Source organism: Etheostoma spectabile, chromosome 23 (genome assembly GCF_008692095.1).
Source record: "Etheostoma spectabile isolate EspeVRDwgs_2016 chromosome 23, UIUC_Espe_1.0, whole genome shotgun sequence".
NCBI lineage: Eukaryota > Metazoa > Chordata > Actinopteri > Perciformes > Percidae > Etheostoma > Etheostoma spectabile.
The window spans coordinates 1,215,272-1,239,367 of record NC_045755.1 but is presented as its reverse complement, the minus strand read 5'-3'; the positions used below and the strand labels follow the sequence as shown (position 1 = coordinate 1,239,367).

The window sequence follows — 24,096 nt, the reverse complement described above, 5'->3', positions numbered from 1 at the left end:
CACACACACACACACACACACACACACACACACACATGAGCAGCTCAGACGCTGGATGTCTTTATGTCCTATAGGTAGTCAAATGCACATTTGCGTAACGCATTCTTCTGCCTTGTCACTTCATTTTACAAGTCACATGGCAACAAGGTATTAACACTTTGTTTCCTAGAATTGATTTTATAGAGGTTACGTGCTGGTGTGATGAAGGATCTAAACTGTTCCTGTAATAAACATCTGTAATAGCAATGATGGACAAGTTCCAGTAGGCCTTCAGCGGTAAAGTATGAGGGTGGACATTTAATACCAAAATCAGTTAAGCGTTTCAGGCCAAGCTGAAGGTGCTGAAGGATTCAGTAGACTCCCCCACTCCATCCCTTTTTCTCACTCTTCACGCCGAGTGCCTGCAGCCATGGAATTTAGGGCTGCTGTTTTTTGAGAAGGGAAAATAAGCTTTTAGTTACACTTTGTTTGGCAACACATCTTGTTCTCCACTCAGACGGTGAGAGTGTAAAGATTGTGAAAGCCTCTGATGCGTACCCCGCTGTGATAATATATCATTAGTGGCAAGGGACGCAGTGCTGTGTCGGCCTGTTGAGCATGGCGGCACTGGACAGTAGTAAACAAGTGATGAAAGACATGCTAGTTATGTCCACACACACACACACATACACACCTCCCCTTCCTTCTCCTCCCATGTCCGCTCTGTCCATGTCCACTTCTCACCTCCATTTTCTCCCTTGTTCTGTCTCCCCAAATCTTCTACCTCCTTCACACTCTACCTCATCCTTTCTCCTTTTTCTCTCATCTCAATCCTTCTGTCTTCTCCTCAAATTTTAGCTAAAGCTTATGAAAATAAAATGTATTGTACTGTATGTGCGTACTTTGCCTTTTCCCCTCAAGAACTGTGAAGATTAGGAAAATTAGGAGGTAAAATGTTTGGACGAATCACAAACATCTCTCATAGTTAGTGTTTGACGAATCAATTCTGTTTATTCTGGCAAGCTCCATGTCGAGAGTTTGTGGCTCATTAAAAAGTACTACTTAACTGGCTGTTTCAGGGCCAAGTTGAAACATGGTTTCTTTGGTGGACAAGGGCTTATGTTTGTGATTTCTCTAAAAAGCTCCACGAGAGGTACCCCAACGGTGAAATCTCCTCTTATAATCTCGTCTTTCTCACGTTTTCCATCTCCCACCTTTTCTTCATCCCTCGTCCACGAGTGCATGATCGCTCTCATTCTTCCACATCTTTCCTCATCCCTTGTGTCCACATTCTTTCAATTTGTTTTTCTTTCTCAAGAAATGATTAAGAATAAGAAACCTTTTTGTCTTTCCCTCTACCTTCTCCTCTTTAAGCCCCTCTTGACCTAAAGCTTTCCAGGAAGTCAGGAACATTTTAACACTTGTGTTGTCCTCGGGTCAAATTTGACCCATTTCCAAGTTTTTTTATATCAGAAATATGGGAGGTTAAAAATGTCAACAAGGCGACAAACACTGGGGGAAAAAGCTTTAAAATATTGGAAAAAGTGACAAAAACTATGAAAAAAACCACTGGAAGTAACCTTAAAAAACATGGGGAAATCGGCTAAAAACACATCGGGGGGGGAAAAAAACGATGAAAATGTTGAAACCCCCCCCCCCAAAAAATGTAATACTTTTTTTTTTTTTAAAGCAACAAAAGCATTAAGATAGGGACAATAAAAGTGTTTTTTTCTTGTTGAGGGAAAGACAACACAAGGGTTGAGAAGCCATTTTTAAACAGGAACTCAGTCTTGCGTTTATGAGATAAAACTGTGTAATATATAACAGCTGTAAGTTGCCCAGTTGTGTAAGATGTCTGCCTTCTCTGTTATGTAATGGAACTAGATGTTTCAGAAACTCAATGGCAAATCATGACCCGGTTACTCAAGATAATTCATAGACAGTTTGTGTTCCTAGTCGGAAATGCCCTTTGGAGTCGGAAATCTAACTCTAAAAAAAGTTGGGACAACCTCACTGACCCAAACATCACAATCCAACATGGCTGCCCCCTCCTTCAGCAGTAGGGAAAGCTGGATGAATCAGAATCAGAGTCAGCTTTGTTTGCCACATATGAGTAAGTAAGTAAGTAGTAAGTAAAATTTATTTGTATAGCACTTTTCTCAGATAAAGATCACAAAGTGCTTCACAACAAAAGGAAGCATTAACAACTCTCATACATACAGTACATTACAAAAAACAAAAACAAAAGAATAACACGTACACATAAGACCAGCCTAACCACCCTACAATCCAGTTAAAAGCCTCTTTAAAAAGCAGAGTTTTCAACTGAGTTTTAAAATTTTCCACACAATCTAAGCAGAGGACACATGCAAGGACGTTTTCTTTGCAACATCGTTGCTCACAGTGCGCTTACACATACAAAACAACCAAACAATATATACACACCAATATATACTGTACATACTCTAAACAGAAACAATATGGAGGCAAGAGTGCAATGAGGAGTGCACAGTATGTCTTTTATGTTGTCTCATTAAGTCAGTCGCACACACAGTACTGTCCATCTTCTGGGCATGTTACTATGGTGTTGACACATGCAAAATGCTACATAATGCACAGCCGGTATTGCTAACAATGGCTAACTTGGCTAGTGTCCCCCTATCCCTGTAACTGGAACTCGGTCAACTCTGCTGTGAAATCATTCTGCCCCCTGCTATTCACCTGCCAACCGTATCACTGTACAGAAGAAAGCATACTCCACATGCACACATTAGCTAGCTCAAGTGAGCTAGCAGTACCGGTTAGCTACAGTAGCGTTGGCTTCCTGTCAGTACCTGTGTTCGAGAACGTTCCCTATCATGGAAAGTTTGCGTTTTTGTAGTGGTGTTCGATTTCTCCACGGTTAATTTAGTTCACTATATAGTCCACTATAAAATACCCACAGTGCACTGCTAATTTGAGTGTACATACAATGTACCACAGTGCAACGCAGATCGTGTTTTACCAGCGGAGAAGAAGAAAAGAAAATGTAACATGCAACATGTATACAGTGTATATTTATAAATGGGTTTGTATATATGTATAAATGGGTTTGTATATGTATAAATATGTAAAAATATATACTGTATACAACCTTTTACTATCCTCCTGAGTACTTGGTTTGTTTCAGGTATGTATTAGAAGTAAAAATGTTATTAGTTTGTTATTTTACATAATGCTGGTCGCGCTCACTTCCGTCATGCATCTACTGAAATATGACCAGTGAGTCCAAAATCTCATGGTCGCTGGTTCACGATATAGTTCACTATTTAATAAACACTATACAGGGAATAATGAGTGACACAGCTAACAGAAATAAAATAGTTCCTACATGAAACTGTTCAATACTTTGTGGACTTTTTTTTGAGTTAACGGGTCATGGTTTCTGGACAAAAAAATTGCTGTTGAGTTTTTCAATTATTTATTTTTTGGTGCTCTGAGCACCACACGCTCCGATATTGGGCAACTCACACCAAAACTAGCTAGATTGATAAATAGCACTAGATGTAAGAGGAAAAATATGTACTTTTGATTTTGGGGTGAACTGCCCCTTTAATTCTAGAAAAAGAAAAAGAACACATCTGTCCCATGGACTAAAAAATGTAAGGTGTATTGTAATGTTACAAAACAATAGAATCTTCACTTTACATAGAATGTGACAGGAATTTCCACAGAATTTTAGATAAACACCATGAACACATTTCTTCATCTTCTTCTTCTCCCCTCTTATGCTTCCTTCTTCCTCTTTTGTTACCCCTCTCTCCATCTAAATCTCCCCTACTCCTTTTTCTCTCTTTTTTATTTTCCTTCTCTCCCTCTTGCTGATTCCTCTGTATTCTCCTCTTTTCTCCTCTTTCTACTCCTGTTTTCTTTCCCTCTCAATTTTCACTCTCTCTCTTCTATCATTCATCATCTTCTCATTCTCATTCTCTTTCTGTCTCACTCTTCATCCGTCAAGCCATATATATCCATCCACACATCATTTTGCATCTTTAAATTTCTACAGTATTAATAACCCTTCTGGGACTTCTTGTATTGTTCCCGGATAAGCTAAATAAAGAATTAATGGACATGTAAAATGGCATGAGCCTTGAATACCACATAATATAAAAGCCAGCGGTAAGACGCGTGTGTGTGTGTGTGTGTGTGTGTGTGTTATCCTCAGTGACGTGTAACTATGGAAACGGCGGTTGCCAGCACACATGTGATGACACAGACACAGGGCCGGTGTGTGGCTGCCACCAGAAGTACGCCCTGCACTCAGACAGCAAGACCTGCATTGGTGAGTGACAACCAAGATGACTTCTCTGATCACACACACACACACACACACACGCAGATAGATAATCTCCGAGCTCCCCAACATTTCTTCTCCCCTTCCCTTGACAATAAAAACCCATCCCTTTAACAGGTTCATCTACCCTGATTTATCAACAGAACAAGTCACACTCACAGCAAGGACATAACATTTCTCATAAGTGACTTGTTAAATTCCAGGCAACTATCCAACTACTTCTCGAGTTTCCCGCTTTTACTTCTTATGATGTGTTCACACTAAACGCAAAGCAACTTTTCATACTGTGCAATTACGTGCAAAGACTTTGTTAGGACACAAACAGATGCAAATGTGATTCTCCTGCATAGAAAAACCCTGATCCATCCAGACTCCATTCAGAAAACAAGCATTTTTAAAGGTGTTTGCAGACAGACCTGACAAAGCAGGATTTCAGACTCTTTACAAATCCCAATCCCGATGTAGTTATTTCAGCCTGCTTTTGATCTGTTAGTTGAAAATAAATCACAAAATCTGCATTGGAAGCAGCAGTCATAGAAGGGATTCCAGAAGAATGCGGTGACGGTAAGACACCTTGGTTTCTACACCGGGGGGTCGTTATACAAGTAACACAAATAAATACAAAGGATTCAATATGACACTTCTGTCAAACACCCACAAGTGACGGCAGGCGAAAATCTGCTCTGCGTTTGGCGTGAACACAACATTACAGTTCATTCCTACTTTTCCAGTCAGTATGAGAAGAATACGGCATTCCAGCTACAGTAAGTGTTTTTTTTTCTCCCACTTCCTGATATACTTGTAACCATAGCTTCTTCGCTCTTAGCCAGTCTACCGCAGCTTGTTAAATTCAATTTGATTTATAGTATCAAATCATAACAACAATTATCTTTAGACACTTTGCAGATAGAGTAGGTCTAGACCGCACTCTGTAATTTACAAAGACCCAACAATTCTAGTAATTACCACAAGAGCAAGCATTTAGTGTGACAGTGCTGAGGAAAACTTCCTTTTAGGAAGAAACCTGGGACAGATATTAACAATAAAGATAATGGAACAGTGACTAGAAATAGTAGTTGTTGGAGAAGTTCATGGTGTAGGAGGGCATTGCAGAGTGTAGCAGGGCGTAACAGGGCGTAGCAGGGCATGGCAAGGTGTAGCTGGGCTTTGCAGGGCACCTAACAGGACCACGGCGACAGCTGCAACCATGATTTAGGTGCCACCCTAATCCAGGGAAAACTGCGGGGCGAGAAAACATAACAACTCCAGGTAATAAGCTAATAATAATAGTAGAGGGGCTCATTGTGTCAAAGGAAGGATGTCCCCTAGTTGTCTAAAACTAGAACAGCATAACTAAGAGCTGCAGAGAAGCCGAGTTGGGGAGGGGATGCACTGTGACCCTCCCCCGCCGGTCTAGGCGAACTCCTAACTCCCTAAATATAAGTCACACTGGTTGTTGATTGAGTATTTTAGTCTGTAATCTACGGAGCATTAAGGTGTGGATCATTTGTGCGCACTAATTTGTACCATCACATTAATCCTTCCCATCCACATTAATTTTATATGAATACATTTTATATCATGTTGATTAAATTAAATTATTAAAATATGTATTAAATACAGTAACTGTACAACCCTCTACAATAAAGTATTTTTGAGCTTGAATTCACCACACAAAGGACTATATGGGTTATGTACAAGAGTGTTTGCAGTACAGATAGGGATTTCTTTTCTAGATCTGGGTACAGTAAAATACTGGGTACCGATACCCGGCCATGCTGAATGTGATGTTTAGTAGAATTCAGCAGACGTGGTTTCATGTGTCCCCGCCCCTGGACACTCTTCCTCATACAATTTTGATGCTACATTGAACATGGCTTCAGAACTTTGTTTGCTTTTGCTGGCCAGCTTTGACTGATAGCTGCTCAAATGTTCCCGTGTAATGCAGTACAAAATAAACAAAGTGGTCAGGTCATGCACAGTCTATTTCAGCTTGGGTTGAATACATTTTTATGTTGATCTTGGAACGTGGTATGTAGATATATTTAATTTTTGGCTGCTGAACACAATGGTGTGTCTTCTGTTCTTTCACTGTGTGTTGGAATTATTAATTTGAAGGTATAAATTAAAAAACTGTGCGCAAAATGTGTCAAAAACAATGTACATCTAGTCCGTACTGGGCTCAGCTAATAGCAGTAGTTAATTACAACACATCTATTAACACAAGGCACATGGCTTCCGATTCCGGATAAGTGGACAAAGATTGATAGATGGACATAGCTTGTCTTAAACGCTAGTGCAGCAATATGACATTTAAGGTCATTTTTAAGACGTGGGCCAACACTGTAACACTCATGCATAGAGGAGTTCCTTTGAACTCGGTGGTAACAGCTTTTCAGTTGGGTTCATTTGGATAGATAAGAGCAACACCTTAAAAAAGGAAGGCCTCTGTCCTTCTCTTAAAGAACTGCCATGACGTGGTTGGCCAGGAGTCAGCACGCAATCCAAATCAATTAAGAAAACATCACCCAAATCCAGAATACATGGGTATAATTTGGTTGATGTTGACATGTGACGAAATGAAACAAACCACAGTGTTGGCTTAAGTCTTATTTGGCCGTATTTGCAATTATTACATCAGAAAAGGGTGTTCATAACAGTTCTAGGTAGAAATCCCTGAATCTGTAAGCTGGCAGGGCCACAGGTCACCAAACCTCTGTCCAATTAGTGAGCTGCTGGGAGTCCGTGTGACTTTTCTTTACAAGTTGGGGTTCATTTGTAATTGGGCAGCGTAGACTTTAATGAACCAAATGAAAAGGATCAAGGAAACTTTTCCATGTGGTTTGTAATAAAGAAAACAACGTGCAAGTGTGTTTAACACATTGTTACATGTAAGTTTTCACAGTCGTGACCTGAGAAACATCTCAGAATGATGTTGCTGATAACACACATTGATGTCATTATTATGTGCTACCCTAACTGCTGTGTCCGTACACTGGAAACTCATCTCTATGTCTCACTCTCTCTCTTTCTCTCTCTCTCTCTCTTTCTCTCTCTCTCTATCTGTCTGTCTGTCTGTCTGTCTGTCTGTCTCTCTTCCTCTGTCCCTCTCTCTGTCTCTCACCACTCACGCATTGACGTGCTGTTCAGCAGCACTTGGTTTTGAATGCCAATGACCCGTTTTTCTTTCCAGCTGCATTGAAGAAGTGAAGCACACCATCAAGCAAAGGCTGTGAAGAGGAAGCAGAGAGAGCGAGAGAGAGAGAGAGAGAGAGAGAGAGAGAGAGGGAACCCTTCTCTCCCTCCTTTCCCAATGTCTTGTGTCTTTTCTCTCTGTCTGTCTCTCTTTGTACTTTGACGAGAGAAAGAACCTCTGTGTCTCTGTTCTGGGTATCCCAACCGCTCTATGGACCTACCTTTAACCCCCCTCCCTTCTCCCCCATCCCGTTTACCCTTTCTATGTAGCGCTGTCCCTCTGCTCCTCCTTTCTACTCCCTCCTCCTCCTGCTTTCTGGCGATAGTACCTGGTTGCCTGTCTTGTCTGAGCATCCATGTTAAACCCACATCAGGTGGATTTAAAGGATTAGTCCTCAGTGCACAAGAGGAAAGAGTGACTCTGGATGTGGGTGGGTGGGGGGGGGATGGGTCAGGGGCCACGTGTTAGACTCTGTGGTTAGAAACGGACATCTCAATTGCAGCCTGATCTTAGTTCAAATTCCCTTGAAAGCAAACCTAACATCCTCCACCTCTTTCACTACCTCCTCATCCTCCGCCTCCTCACAAGTCCCAAACAAAAAAGGCAAGCGACTCGTCAAAAACCACAAACCTGCCAACATAACGACCTCCATGCCTCACCCCCATCCATCAGCCCCTTTTCTCACCTTTAATAGAGAGGCAGGGACTTGCACCGCTCACCCTTCTTTCTACTGCATATGTCCACTCACATGTGCCACAATGTCCAACTGTCTGCCACTGACTCTTTCACTAATCATTCTGTCTGTCTGTTTGTCTGCCTGCCTACTGCATGGAAGAGCCTGCACTGCATTTGTACGGTTTCCTTTTGTTTTTGTTTTTTTCGGTTTTCACTTTTTTTTCTTTTTTTCCTTTTTTAAATTGAAGTACATTTTTTATTGTTCTTGTTGTTTTTAGTGGCCCTGGTCCTTTTGTTTCCTTCCAGTGCATTTGTATCTCATTCTCCTCGTTGCTGTAGTAGTGTAGAGTGGTTTAACTCCCCCCACCTCCCCCCCCCACACCCGTCCGGTTCAGGTCTGGCTCTCTAAAACACTCCCCTCTCTATGGGCCTCCGACCACTGCTAGCCCCATGGACTCTTTAGGAGCGAGTGGCAGGGACTCCTCTCTTCCCACACACACTCACACATTTTATCTCCCTCTCTGACAGATTTTTTCACACACTTAAGAAAGCAGACACCCCAAAGCACGCAGACTGGTATGCACAAGCTCTTGATTCAACAATTGCACACACACATTCACACAGCCACATTTCACCCGTTAGCTGAGCACCAGAAAGCCTCCATTCATCGCTGAGTGTACTTCAGTGAGTCCTCCAGTTTGTCCATCAAGCGCCTGAGAGGAGAGAGAGAAAACACTAGTGGGCCAGGGACAGGGAATGGAAGGGACATTAATTACCCCCCCACCACCACCCACAGGACTGTGTGTATACATCAAAGCCCAGCCCTATTGCGGCAAGTGGCGTCCATTCCCAGAAAGATGCTCATTCAGGCCCTGATGAGTCAGGCCCAATGAAAGGCCGCCTCCCTCCCCAACACCGCACAACATGCATGCCATCTTAACAGCAATTGTACCCACTTCTACAACCATCGCCATGGCCACCTTCCTCCCTCTCCTCACCCACCACCCCCACCCAGCTCCGCTGCCCAGCTTTGGGAATGTGGTTTTTCCAGCGTTGACTGTTAAAGCCAGGTGTGATGTGTTCCATAGACAAACAGGCAACCAGCGCTGCCCCCAGACTACCTCCTCCTGCTTTTTAGATTCCTCTGCATACCCTCCCTATACCCCATTTCTCAGTGTGTGCACCCTTCTTTCCCTCATACCCCGCTCACAGCGTGGGCCATGATGGGACTGATTCTGTCTTTCCTCATCCTTCTTTCCCTTGCTCTCTTTCCCTACTCTGTCCATCGTTCCCTCTCCATCATCTTGTCATTGCTCGGTCCTTTGAACACCTCTTGCCTCTTTGACCTCTCATCCGCCTCCCCCGCACCACCCTTCTCCTCTTTCCTGTTGTCACCGTCACCCCCTTTTTCTCTGCTTCTCTATCTGTGCCCACGTTTAAGGCAGCTTCTCTTGGAAATGTTGGACACATGTCCTCCCCTCCCTCTCTTTCTCGTCTTCCTCCTCCATCCTAACGCAAGGGAATCATTGCTGACAAAGTGTGGCTGTTTGATATGGAAGACAGAAACTCCATCTGCGACAATGTCAACACCAACACAAGAATTAAAATCCCTCTTAACGTTCCCCCCAACCCCATTCCATCCCCAAAACCTCTCACCTCTAATCATCTTTTTACATATGTAAGCACTGAACCTCCCTCCCTCCCTTCCCTCCCTCCCTACCTTCCTACTTACCTACCTACCTTCCTACCGCTTCATTTGTAAGCTACACACTGATACTGATCATTTCATTTATTTTGTTTTGTTCTTTTGTTTGCTCTGAGGGATTTGTCATTTGTTTGGGGATTAACACTCTAACAGGGATCATGGCGCTTCTTCATCGCTTCTTGCTTCTTGGCTTTGGTTTTTTGCTCAAACGCCAAGAGGGGCTGAAGGTCTGGTCATTTGGGCTTCTCATTAACCTGCTGCTCACTGTTTGTCCCCTTGTCACTTGTGTTTTAGAGAAAGATGAGGCTGCAATTGAGAGCTCTGAGTTCAATGCCACGTCAGTAGCTGATGTGGACAAGCGGGTGAAACGGCGGCTACTTATGGGTAACTCTTTTCTTCCTCTTTCTATGTGTTGCCATGGCGCTTGTGCTTGTATCCCCGACTCCACTCTTCTCCGTTCCTCCTCGTCCTCCTCTCTCTGTCTTTATTTTGTTTCTTTTTTTCTAATTTTTGTAAACCTCTGATGCCCACTGTGTCTCCCACAGTCCGTTTTGTTGCAACTGTATCTAACACGGTGAAAATGGAGTGAAAGAGGTGGCTGTTTTCCCTTTAATCCGGTCCTCTCCAACTCTACCTACCAAATCTCAGGATGGCTCTAAGGTTTTCTCAACGAATAACATTTACTTTCCCAGTTGCTCCAAATGGTTTGCGTCCAATTACCCCTCATTTTTGTTTACCCATGTTGCAAGATTGGATATCTTACTGCCAAAGCAAAAAAAGAGACTACAAAATATTCCTAAAAACCATAATCCTCAGAAGTAAAGGTGAGAAAAAACCCAGTCCCCATGATATCTTTAGACATCCCGGTACTTTTTACTTAGTGAATCATTTGTTAGGATTTGTGTGGAGACTGGACAAGCCTGTTATCAAATGGATTGCTGCTCCCAAAACTTTCATTCTATGAGACTTTTATCATCAGATATGTCTTTTAAAATGGCATATCTGTCTGTTCTTTAGGTGGGTTGATTGCAAGTAAATCGTTGGACGAAAATAGTAAAATATTGCTTTTTCTCTGGTGGGCACATTAAATGCTCGTAAAAAAGTCCTTGGCATCCTTGGATTACATTTTAAGAAGAACAGGTCAAACATGATCCAATCTGTTTTTAGGTTGGTCTTTGGGAATTCAGTTCCTGCTATAAATACCAAGGGATGGCTATTGATGTAAATCAGAATATCAAAGACTTCTGCTTTAAAAAAAACGAGCCATGATTTGGTTTCCACAATTGGGAATTGGAACCATTGTATTTTTACATAATAATAATAATTATGGTGCCTGTGAAAGGCTTAAAAAAACAAGATACATTTGTTCACTTTTGAGAAATAAACTTGAAAATGTTCTGAGATTAAAAGGAACTACATCACTTTACCTTGCAAGTTTGGATCAACCTCATCACAACACAGATGCCACTGTGTGCTGTGTTCAATGCCTGCATTGGATGATGAAATTATACTTTGCAATCGGATTTAACAATAAGGAAATAACCACATTGTCATAAGCTTCTGGACTTTAAAGAGACATTGCCTTTTCAGAAGAATGCAATGGGCAGATGCACGGATATCACTGGTTATATCTAGGCAATTCAAATGGGATTGTGGGACCAGAGACACAATACAGATCAATAGAGGAATTTATCCTCAAGGTGTGGAGTCTCAGTCGTTGTTAACAACAACACTTAAGAGCCAAATATAATTTGATTAGGTCATCTACTGCAGGCATAACTTAGGGCAAGCAGCGGCGTCTGTGTTGTGATCAGGTTGATCCAACTTTGCAAAGTAAAAAGGTGAACTTCCTTGACAAAAAAAAAGCCAATTGTATTCCAAGTTACTTTTTTCTCTCTAATTTATGACTTTGCAATTTTAGAGAATCTTCAATTTTTTTCCCTGTAAATTTGAATGTTAGAACCCATCCAACTTTTAAAATTTTAATTTGTCAAGTCTTTTTCTTGCAATATTACCCCCCTCCCTTGACATACAATGGCCCTAATGAACTGTTGCAGGTTTCTGAGACATTGCACCCTGCAACTTCTTGCTTTCATATCTTCAACCCATCTATAAATAAATTAATGAATGTTTCTTCCTGTGACTTGAGCAATCAGACTTACCCAAGATCAAATGGGTGTTTTTTTTTCCCCAAGCACTACTTTCGTCCTTCACTGTTTTGACTTTAACCTTCTTTCAATTTTCTAACACAGAGTTACATTGGAAAGCCCTCCCGGTGTCTGGTGCTCCGAACCAATGTGCTGGACAATCTGTAGTCTATTAAACCATGTTCTATAAGCGTTTCATTTCAGCAGGTTCTGGATTCAGTGACGTGGAGGAAGAGTGGGGAATTTGATTTTCCTCTTCCCTATTCCAGTCCTCTGTTCTTCCCTTTCCTCCCTCAATTACCTTTTAACTAAATATTTGATTTCTCCTCACTCCTCACTAAAGCCTGCTCACCTCCTGTGTGAACAGCATGTCGCCTGATCTGATGGTGCTCTATTTGTGACCTGTAGCGCTCCAGGGCTGCCATACTAAACGCCTAACTGGGATAACATGGGAAATACCTCCTAACAAGGCTTCACTTTCAAATCAACCCCTCCACAGTTAGATCAGTCACAGCAGCACCTCTGGCTAGTGATGCAGTGGGTTTAAGATATGTTAGACTGAAACACTTGAGGACGCTATGCCACCCAGAAGCCCATCATCCACAGTCTAGCATGTCCAGCTGCATGCTCACTCAGTTTACCTCCAAAATGTGCGTGGGTAGAAACAACAGAATGAAGTCAGCATCAAATTCAAAGCTCATTCCCACATGTCAGCCAAAGCTCTGTTGAAGTTGGTTTGACCAAAGTTGGTCTGGTGATAAATGTGAAACGTATATGCAGCTTGGGTAAATCCAACAAAATTTCATGAGAGCTGCATTACCCATCGCTGGTTTGATCCCCGGGTCCATCGCAGTCCCTCGGGCAAACTGACCCCGTCAGTGACGCTTGGTCAGTGGCTCTCAGCATCAAATACCAATTCAAAAATCACCCTTTAAGCACACAGCAACAGCTGTAAGATGACCTAGTATTGAAGCGTAACTCTCGCCAAAATGCAACCTAGGGTCTTTTTGTGAATGTACCCGAGTCAAACTTTTGTTTTAAAACAATAATTAGGACGGAAGCGCCACTTTTAAGATTGACCGAATTCTCGTTTTGGGTCAAATGGCCTTTTGAATGGGAGTGCTTGGGGCACTACTATGAAAGCATCAAAATCACTATTTTTGAAACACTACAAACACTGAAACTTTGCTCCAAGTATCACCAGGGGCTCTACACATGAACTCCAGCATTGAGAACATTGTTTGTGTACACAGACTCTTTTTGAAAAACCAACCGCTAAAGTGAGTCGTTCAAAAACTCTCCAAACTCCATTTGACCCAAAACAAACAATACGGTCAATCTTAAAAGTGGCACTGGTGAATTCACAAAAACACCCTAGGTTTGCATTTTGGTGAGAGTCACGCTTTAAGAATGACAATGGTAGCGAGTAGTATGAAAAGAAAATCTGTGAAAAGGAGGTTGGTTGGGGTGGTGGATGGATCAAACAACACAGTACTTTCACCCAGGAGACCGTGGTTCATGTCCCGTTCTTGTCCTGCGTGTCACTGAAAAGTACATTTTGTAAACCGCACCCACAATCCGTACTTCCTAACCAACCTAGACTTTATGCGTCAATACCAAACGCCATAGGCACCTAAAATAATTAAACGCTCCCTGTTTGAGTCCGGGCATGCCTCCATCATGCCAGTGTGTGTGAACCAACACACGTGTACGAGCGTGGTTGCTGAGGCCTGAGCAGCAGCATGTTAGATTTGACACAGCAATCAGTTTGTCTGCCTCCTGGTCCTGTCTCTGGACCAAGACAAATGGATAGAGGACAGGCTGGAGAAAGCGAGGGAGCCAGACGGAAGAGAAAAAGAGGGCAGAGGAGACAACGGGCGTGGGCGACTTGACTAAAAGTAATTCTCAAACACGTTGATATTGAAGGAAAATCAGGAGCCAGGTGCCAGACACATGAGCAAAGTGTCAAAAGAGAGACTCAGTGGTGCTGCAGTGGTCCTGGATTCCAAATAAACCATCACCACAGACGGAGCTCGGTTGAGGTGTGTGTATGTGTGTGTGCACGGTAGGTGTATCCAAATAGCGTGATTACAGCCCAGAGCTGTGCTGACTGATGGCTGATTCAGGTGCCCATCAAGGGGCTAAAGTTGAGCGCTGACAGGTGATCGTGCCCCTCTCACCTTTTTCCAGCAGTTGCTGTTACTTGGCGTGACGCTGTAGTACACACAGTGCACATGGTTTTCTCTCTCGTGCTCTCCAGCTTTAATCAATAGAACATGTGTCCTCCCACGGAAAGAGCGGTCAGCGTTTCCATGGGAGGAGTGTGACGGGCATGTGTATACTGTCTTCCCTCTCATTCCTCTGCCCCTCGCTGACATATTGTAATCCCCACAGATGAAGTTGCCGCCCTTGTTCATTCTGCACACGGAGATCAGTCGCTTTCATTTAGCCAGCCTCCCCTCTCCTTAAATGTTGCCAATTATGTCCTTGTTCACTGATTTGATCTACAGTTTTATCCAAGCACCCAATGACTGGCCTTTGTCATCTAAATAACATGAACACGAATCATTCAAGAATTATAAAAGTACATAATGTTAAGGTTCCTCACTGATCTGAATACATAAATAAACCACAGAGTTGCAGGTGTTTTACTTCGTGACCTCTTCAATAGTTATATGTTCAACAAAAAGTAAGTGAAAGTGAATACAGTTCTGCCTAGAATGGACAGAGAGCATTTTTTATAAATAATTAAATAGCTCAACCTTTCTTTGAAAATACACTCTCACGTCTGTACTGTAAATATGAGGAGGAGGCACTTGGCTTAGCACCAAGAATGGAAAGAAATAGCCTGGTTATGTCCAAATGTAGCGGGGAAAAAAAGTGTAAAAATGATAGGTTGTAGCTTTATTTTGTGGCCGGGTACAGTGACTTCATGGAGTCTTAGTATGAAATGAGGTTGCTGGTCAACCAACACAGATCAAAAAATTGTGTTAATATTCTGACGCAAGATGCTGGTATTTTGCAAAGTTTGAACAATTCCTTTAATCTTTGCTAAAATTTATTCTAGACCGCTTCTGTAGCAAAAATCCAATAATATATCAAAGTTAATGTGGAATAAAAGGGGATCTGAAACTTGGTACGTTTCATTGGTTTTTTTACTGGCACACACAAGAGCAGCTAGTTATCTTAATTTTACCCATCACATAGTGAACAGTGTCAGCGGGAAATACACAACTTTTGCAAGTGTGCTGACATCAAATTTGGGAGAAATTTTGAGTTGATTCTGTCCTTTAAAACAAATGTAATTTTAAGAACAAAAATGATCACGAAAAAGGGCAAATCAGTGTGATCAGAATCCATCATTGGTGAATCCAGTCCTCAAGAGAGAGAAGTTACAAGCCGAAATACACACACCCACACACACATGGTACAACCTCACGCTCACAGGATAAGATAGAAATATGCAGGGTTAGGTGGAGGGTGTTGAGGCTTGGAGAGGGGGCTGAGGAGGTTATGAGTGGGCTTGTCCGACACATCAATCAGGCCCGACGGTGGATCTGTGTTCTCATGCTCAGTCTGGCCCTGGGGCTGGACTGGGCGTGGCCTGGAGAGTGTGGGGCTCTGAGCAGGACTGCTCACCCTCGCCTAATGATAGGGCCACTGTACTCTGAATAAATCACTCTGACCCAAAAAACACCACCTCCACACACATCAAGTCTATTCACATGCACATTTACACTCACACAAAAAGTCTTACAGACTGTGTACACCTGTGCAGGCATGTGTACCTACCCCTTAATTTATTAGTTAACTTAACAATACACATTCTCACACACATTTGACAGAGTCCCGAGCTGGGGAGGGGAAAGGGGAGAGGGGACAGGGTCTGCTGTCGTACAGGGCCCATCAGTCAGGCTGCCCGGATGATGGACTGTCTCTACTCCCAACCTTTCCCTCCTATTTGCTGTTTTTCCACAACTTCTATGAAACCACCTGCCTCATTCTTAAATAACTTATTGAGAGATTTTTGAGATTGAGATTATTAAGAGATTGAAATATCTGGCATCAGAATTTGTCCAGAGAGAACTAGACTTGAAAAGGATTGCAAATGATGAACACAGAACTTTGGATAAACACAACAAGGAACAAATGCCAGCTAGGAAGCGGAGATTAAGAGAAGAAGCTGTGAGATTGATGTTGTTTGGAGCTGCATGAAGAAACACAAACAAATCTACAAATACCTCGCTGTTTCTTGATAGAAAGCATCAGCCATCTTGGCTCAGATGTGTTTTTGACTCTGCATTTTGAAAGGCCATTATGCTAATGCACTGACCTCTAGACGTGGATGTGTTTGGCAGCCTGAAAAGGCTTTTCCTATTTCCCTCTTTACTTCTCAGGCACACAATCTGCTGGCATTTTAATTAAATGGGAAAAGCTGCCAAAAGGGAGGGAACATCCTCAATTGACATGTTGCTGTTGTCCAGGAAAAGCCTTTGAATTTCAAATTTCAACTTTGAAGGAACTAAGGAACATTTCTGTGATGATGCTAGTTTTTACATTTAACCATTAGGCTGTCAAAGTGGGGGGGTATACTCCTGAGAACTACAGACATGCACTCTTTTGCACAGTAGCACTATGTAGGAGTTTCTCTGAGTTACTGAGTTAGTCAAAGTCAAACCCACCAAAAGCCCAGCAGTTACTAACTGAAACTGCCTTATTAGGTGTAGTTTTATTAGATCCCTTTCAACAAACAGGAGTCAATGTCATATTTCAGCCTCCTCAGCACTTCTCGAGGCCCATTGGGAAAGTGTGTGCTGAGCTTTGCTAAAGCAACAGCGGCTGAGCAGGTGAGCCAGAGTTACCATGAGCTGCTGTTTGTTTTGGGATCAGCTCAGGCAATATTCACAAGTCCCAGCAAACCTTTCTTTATCTGTGCCACGTACATTTTTCATTTTTCAAATATATAAGCCAGTTCTGCCGAGTGCATTGTAGACTTACAGCACTAACTTTATTTTGCTACCTACCTACATTAACCCTGCCTTTTTCATTTGTGTTAACTGATTTCTTGTCCTGTTTGAAACAGCACCATCCTTTGGGCCAAAGACTTCTTCAACCTCCTTTATGAGAACATGCGTTTTCGTCTTGTTGTAATGATACACAGCGTCCAATGATACACATCTTGATTGTGGCTTTCTGTGTGTGCACACTGTATTTGTCTCTGTATAAAGATGTCTCTCCTCATGAAAACTCTTGTGTTTTGATTGAAATTGCGTAATTTCTTCATCTGTTGTGTGTTGACAAAGCTACATGAGAAAACGCAAGGATACATTACATCCTAATGTGTTTGTGTATTTGTAAAACTGCATGAAGCTTTGTCTCAACCCACATCACATCTCTTGTTTCATGTTTCAGAAGCAGGGGACACCTGTTAAAACCCCCTTCTTCTCTTTCTCCATCTCTGTCCCGCCATCCGCAGAGACCTGTGCCGTCAACAACGGCGGCTGCGACAGGACATGTAAAGACACGGCCACAGGGGTGCGCTGCAGCTGCCCGGTGGGATTCACTCTGCAGCCTGACGGCAAAACTTGCAAAGGTCAGTGAATACATTGGCTCTACTTTAACGATCTAAGTGCGCAGGTGCATTTAGGTCCAAATCCTCTTTTTCTTGTTTATCGGCTGAAAAAAGTGTCCGTTCGCCAGGCTCATGGTTCAAAAGAGTTGTACTTAGTGTCATTAATCATAGGTGTGTTTTGGGCGTAAAATGCAATCAACCAAGCAGAGTGTCCTCTCCCATTCCCATCCCCATTGCTATTATGATGGCAGATTTGCTGGACAAGATTTGCAAGACAAGAAACGCGCGCAAGCTGATCTTATAATACAATTTCAAATTGTAATATTTTTTATTTTTAATCTTTTATATGTTTGTATGCTGATGCACTTATGAAGCGTAGCGTGTGCGCTGTGCACGAGCCTGGGTGCATTTTACTAATGCGCTGTTAAAATAACAATGAAATGCTGCGGTTTTTGTTGGTCAATGGCGCAATCACTTACTGCTGCCTCAAGATAGCAATACGCCCAGTATGCACCTGAACACACCTCCTGCAGGTGCTATTTAAAGGACGTGGGTGCTGGATGGGAAATTGACAACTGTGTCAGTCTTCAACTAGCAAAGACGCTCTCTATTTCTGAGGACTATGCTTGCTCCTCAGATCTCTGCAAGGTAAATCCAGACAGCTAGCTACACTATCTGTCACATCAGAGTACACATGTTCCACAAGACAAGTTTGCAGAGGCATCATTGCTCCGTCAATCATTTAGCGCCGCCCAATACGATTGTGACTGGTTTAAAGACAGTAAACCCGAGCCTCCTTCCTCCAAAGCATTGCGCACAGAGGTCTGGCAATGCGAGACTATACAGACATGAAAGTGTGGGGACATGACATGTGTGTGAGGCCAGCAAGCCTACTGTGTGTGGGCGATGGTGCACAGCTGCCGGTCACTGACCCCTCTGTAAATGCTGGTCCACTCTGACTGGTATCTGAGTGATCCAGAGCCAAAACACGACCCCCGCCATCCGCTTCACTTCCAACTCTGGAGCTCTGGTTGCGGTCATTGCCACCGCTTGTTGATTAAGCCTCTGAGCCACTCCGCCAGCCGGCTGGTGACGTCAATGACAGTGGTCCGAGGAGAAGGCTGCCGCAGCGTGGGCCTGAGCGTCCCAAACATATTATTGTAGTGCTTTGGCTTTCCTCTAAACAAACAGTCTCGATGGGCTGACTTGTGGGTTCAAACACTGATCTTCTCCTCAGGGCAGGACAAAGCAGCAGTGAGTAGAGTTTGGTAACATATTCAAGGGCACATGGTACATTTTAAAGGATACGTTCACATTTTTCAAGTTTGTTCTGAAACTAAACTGACATGCCCATACAGTACGTACAACCCAGGAGTTGATGGTTGCTGTTATTGTTATACTGTTTATGACAAGATCTGTATTGGACATGATTTCACTGTGAGAAATGGACAAAGTCAACAATCCTTGTTCCCTGCAGACATGCAAGGTTGAAAACTGAACAATGTTTGTACAATATTTGCTCTTATTTCCTCAGCAAGGAAACACTGGTCAGATGTTCAAGACAATTTTATGTTCAAAGCTGTTTTCAATTCAATTCAATTTTTATTATATAGCGCCAAATCACAACAACAGTTATCTCACTGCGCTTTTCATAAAAAAGCAGGTCTAGTCCGTACTCTGTGATGTTATTTACAGAAACCCAACAGTTCCCATTTAATTTGTTGGATACACGGCCAGACGTCATTTGCTCTTACCAGTGTATCGCCATGTGTACTTTGTCCACAGCAATCGCACCAATCAGTCCCAAAAGTTAGTTTTGTATATTGTAAATGCAGTGAACACATTCTTAGAAAATCAATCCTTCCCCAAAAGAATCTGTGGAATCAGATCTGTATTTTCTTCAAAAAATGCCATTTTCAGCTTCTCCATTTGGCTTGCTGTAATCATCGCTCCTGTTAATGCTACCATGAAGAGATCAGATGCTTTTCCAACAAAAGGGATAGGGGACAGGGTTCTTTAGTGGGGTGTGTAGTGGATATTGAGTCATTTTTCTTGGTTAAAATGACCTGTAGTAACTTTAAGAAGGATAATATAGCTGCCAGGTGGACATGTGTGGTGGTTGATGGTCTTGCTCTCTGTGTGGATGGCAAGACGGAGTGGTCAGTGACAGACATGATCAAAAAGATAGTAGTCTTAATAGTAGTCATTTTAAACTCCGGTGGATTTCTGAGGACTATGGTTAACTGCTCCTCAGGGTAAATCCAGACAGCCAGCTAGAATATCTGTCCAATCAGAGTTTTCTGTTGCATGACTAAAACTACTTTTGAGCGTACACATGTTCCACCAAAACAAGTTCCTTCCTGAGACAATTTAGAAAAGGCACGGTGGCTCTGTCCACCCAAGACGATGCTAACAAACCAGAGCACATTTTTTCCCCCATCCCGGAAGGCTGTGTGATCAAGCCAGACCCTCCTCCGCAGCGCTGTGGAGGATGGTCTGACAATGAAAGACTAAGGAGATAATTACAGCAGCACAACGTTTTGCATGTCAGATTCAGCACGTGAATGTCCATGTGTGTTATGGAGTGTGTGTGTTTGAGTGTCAGTCAGTTTGAGAATGTGGCATGTAGGTGTGTGAAATCCTGGAGCCGGAGCTGTCTCAGGGCTGGCAGGCAGACAACGCGTCGGTAAACTTTGAAATGTTTGAACAGTGAGGCCCACGCTGGCCACTGTCTCTCTCTCTCTAACTCTCAGCGCCAAATGAACTCGAATAGAGGACAGGACATGTCAGTCCGATCCGAATTTGAAGCACTTGATGCAAGAAGGCAACCTAATAATTAATGTGTTAGAGAGCTCTGGCTGGGCTGCATGTGTGCTCTAGATTAACATATTAATACACCAGAAAAAAAACATTATTAAAGTGTAATTGGCTTTTGTCCAGTAGGTTTTTTATGGTACAAAATAAGAGTTTGTAAGTGCTCTTTAGAAGGACACATATTCTTGTCATTTTACAAATCATTGTTATACAATAAATACAATCTGTTTAATGTTATGAGAAATCTTTGGTTAAGGTTTCATGGTTTGGTTACAATAGGTTTTTAGTTGAGATTGGGTGAGTGTCATGGTTACAATGAAAAACACTTTGTTGAAGTTATGGAACAAAGTCTGTTTACGTTCAGGTGACAAAGCCCTCCAGTGGTTGGGAGTGAGGTGACGTTCTTATGGAGCAAAAAAGTCCATGTGAGAAGGTTGAACAACATCCAGCATTGGTTTCTTTTAACCATGACCACAATTCACTTTCAAAGAAACTCAACCAACATTGACTCTCGGTTAGAAACCAGAAGTGAACAGCTGTATCCCTAGGTTAAAGGGTAATTTTGTTGTTTTCAACCCTATTTTCATATGTTTTTAGCGTGTAAGTGACTGATGGGAATCTATGAAATTGGTCCAGTATTATGCATGAACGCTGTAACCGGCAGCCACAAAAAAGTCAGTTTGGTCCACTAAAAGTGCTGTTTTTGCTGCTAAAAGGCTTAGATTTGAAGTGTCTAACAACATTATGGAAAGGATACCTACATAGACAGACCTTTTTAAAACCTCTTGAATACCTTCCTATTTAACCAGAAGCAGCTCGGAAGTCACTAGTGCTAAACCCACCAGACTCAATTTAAAAAAGTAATACTTTTAGAGTGTATGGAGCCAACGTGTTCTCACATGTAAATCGGTAAACTATGTGTTTATTTCAACCAAAACTCGAGTTGTGATGGTTGGAAAAGTGTAAAGTCAACCCCAAACAGCTTTACTTTGTTTGAATGAAGTGTATTTCACAATGCTAAAATGAGTCGCAAATGAACGCAATTTCACGTTTTTTATGTTTAAAAAAGGATCTTACTCTTTTACAGAAAGGTCAACCTCCTTAGGAATCCTTTCCATAATGTTGTCAGACACTTGGAATATTAATCTGTGTCTGTCAGTGGCTAAACGAGCCCTTTAGTGAAGGTAAATACAAGCTGCACAATTGCCCTATTAACTTACATAGTAGCAAGTTTTGCTGCTGCCTCCTATCTGCATTTGGAAGTCCTGAACCCCAAGTTTTTCCCGATGGCTTGCCCACATCTTGCATGGCAGTCTCCGCCAATATCGGTGTATGAATGTGTGTGAGAATGGGTGAATGAAAGACCAATTGTAAAGGGCTTTGTCCAATAAGGTAGAAAGGCGCATTTACCATGTCGTTTCGGGGCCTTTGCTGAAACCGTTGATGCTGATGTTTTTCATTCATTTTGAAAATCTAAAGCCAGGTTCAAGAGGCCAACTATTTGGCTCTAGCAACCCTTCTTGCAGCAATGTCTGCTGACAGTCATGTACCACTGCAGTTGCATCCTGGGAGAACGTCTCAACCATCGCTATGATGTCAAGTTCAAGCCCAGCGGCTTGTGCGAACATTTCCACTCTGTCTCCCCTGGTGATTTGTGTTCCTGACAGAAAAATGAAAAGTTTCCCCTCTTTGGTTCGGGCGTGAGCTGAGTGGGGAAGATGGATAGGAGAGTAGTCCAGCTGTGCCCCACCCACTTAATTTGGCTGTGGATCAGCCCCCCGGGCTTTACAAATCCCCGAGTGGGGATCAGTGTTGACGGGAGCGGAGGGACACAAAGAAGGCAGCTCACATTGGTCAGTATCTATGAGCCGGGCACACACTCACACAAAACACTGGATGCGTACACATAGAGTGTCGGACACCCTGCAACATTACTGCTGCTGTTTGGCTAGACGTAGACCACAATGTGCAGGACTGTAGAAAAACATGGCCGTAACGTGACAACCCCCAGGGGAGCTTTTAAAATCAGAAGTGTGGGTTTACTGCATGACAAAAGATTACTTAAGCATACCAATGATCAAACATCCAGATCTGTTGGGTGGAGCTGGAGAACAAGTGGCAACCACAACTTCAAGGCTGAAAGGCTTGACAAGAAGTGTCTTCCATTTACTTCAAAGGGGTCAGTACACCCAAATTACCATCTTCACCATTTTCTTCCCTGCCTTTAACGGTATCTATCCCATCTACGGAGAGGTGAATGGAATTATGTCTTACAATGGTTGTCATTACACAACCAGTGTTCCCATTGCTCTGGGAAATCTACTATATGTATTCAATGTATTCAAACTCAGACCCATCTCCCTGTAAGGTGCATATTCTTTCCCCTTGTCCTGCCCTGTGACACAGGGGCTTCCTGTAACCTTGGCAACTGCACACAAAGGTGTGTGCGTGTGCGTGTGTGTGTGTGTGTGTGTCCGGGTCCGGTGGCACACATAATCACAGTCGTCTTGGTAGTGGATTGTAATACGAAGACTGGAGTATAATTGCTAGCAATTACTGAACATAGTAGTTTGCGGCAAGATAAGTGCCACGCTGCAAGGTGGTCCATCTAATGTGCCACTAAATTGCTTGATAGAGACAGACTGCACTCTCTCTCTCCCTCTCTCTCTCTCTCTCTCTCTCTCTCTCTCTCTCTCTCTCTCCCTCTCCCTCTCCCTGTCTGCTCCTACCTTGCTTTAATGCCAAGGGGATGTGCCCTGTCGTGCCTGTCTATCATAATCATTTCAATATAAACTATGTAGGGCATGTTTAAAAACCAGCCAGTCCGATAAACACCCTTTCATCTGCGCTGACAGACGAGTCGGTTCAGCCTCTCATGATGACAGACACACCAACTCGAGGAGGCGTTTCATCAGGCTCGGTGCCGACAACTGGGTGAAGGAGAGAGAGAATGGGAAAGACAGAGACAGAGAGGCAGAAGTTTTTCCTAACACTTTCCAGATGCGTGATTAGAAGGTGGAGGAACACTGGAGGAAGGATGAGTTTGTGTGTGTGTGTGTGTGTGTGTGTGTGTGTGTGTGTGTGTGTGTGTGTGTGTGTCCATCCATGTGGGAGTCAGTTTCTGTCGGTTAATTAGCACGCATGTAGGTTGCATGTTAGCCTGTATTTAGTGCACTTCCACACGCTCGTCGGAGTGTGTGTGTGTGTTTCTGTGGATAGCGTGTGGTCGGAGTACTGCTGTACAGTACACAGTGTGTACTGGCACCTGAGACACGTCCCCACTGGCCTGCATTCTTCCTCTACCTGAAAAGACCTGAAAGCACATAAACACACAATCAGATCAAACTAAGACAGGGACATGATTTCATCCATTTACCAGGAAGCTATTAGCTTTGTAACAATGACACATCATAACCATTTATATGCTTTTTTAGTTTTAATCACTTTCCTGGAAATTCTCCAAATGGTAAATTCTCCACTTGGAGATGATGTCATGAAAGATGCACCAGTCAAATCAAATCACACGCAAATGCCTTCTGCTTTACTGGTTTGTGTATCATATTGTCCAATGTACTGTAGATGCTAAGGAACCATACAGTCATTATGCAATACTATCACTTCAAATCCTTTTTGTATCCTTTTAATATGTTCAAATTGCTCATTGTTGTACATGAT

At 42.8% G+C, this 24,096-nt stretch overlaps 1 protein-coding gene across 5 annotated transcripts in view; it reads left to right on the top strand.

Moving 5' to 3' along the window:
* The window catches only part of scube1 (signal peptide, CUB domain, EGF-like 1), a 121,920-nt gene that overhangs the window by 68,624 nt on the left and 29,200 nt on the right, over window positions 1–24,096 (top strand). For 3 of the 5 annotated variants that reach the window (XM_032505295.1, XM_032505294.1, XM_032505299.1), the window contains 3 exons: window positions 4,184–4,300; window positions 10,183–10,272; window positions 17,512–17,628. In XM_032505295.1, the coding sequence (XP_032361186.1) occupies window positions 4,184–4,300; window positions 10,183–10,272; window positions 17,512–17,628 (324 nt within the window). The remainder of the gene's footprint in view (window positions 1–4,183; window positions 4,301–10,182; window positions 10,273–17,511; window positions 17,629–24,096) is intronic. The other 2 variants (XM_032505297.1, XM_032505296.1) reach the window with 1 other exon arrangement.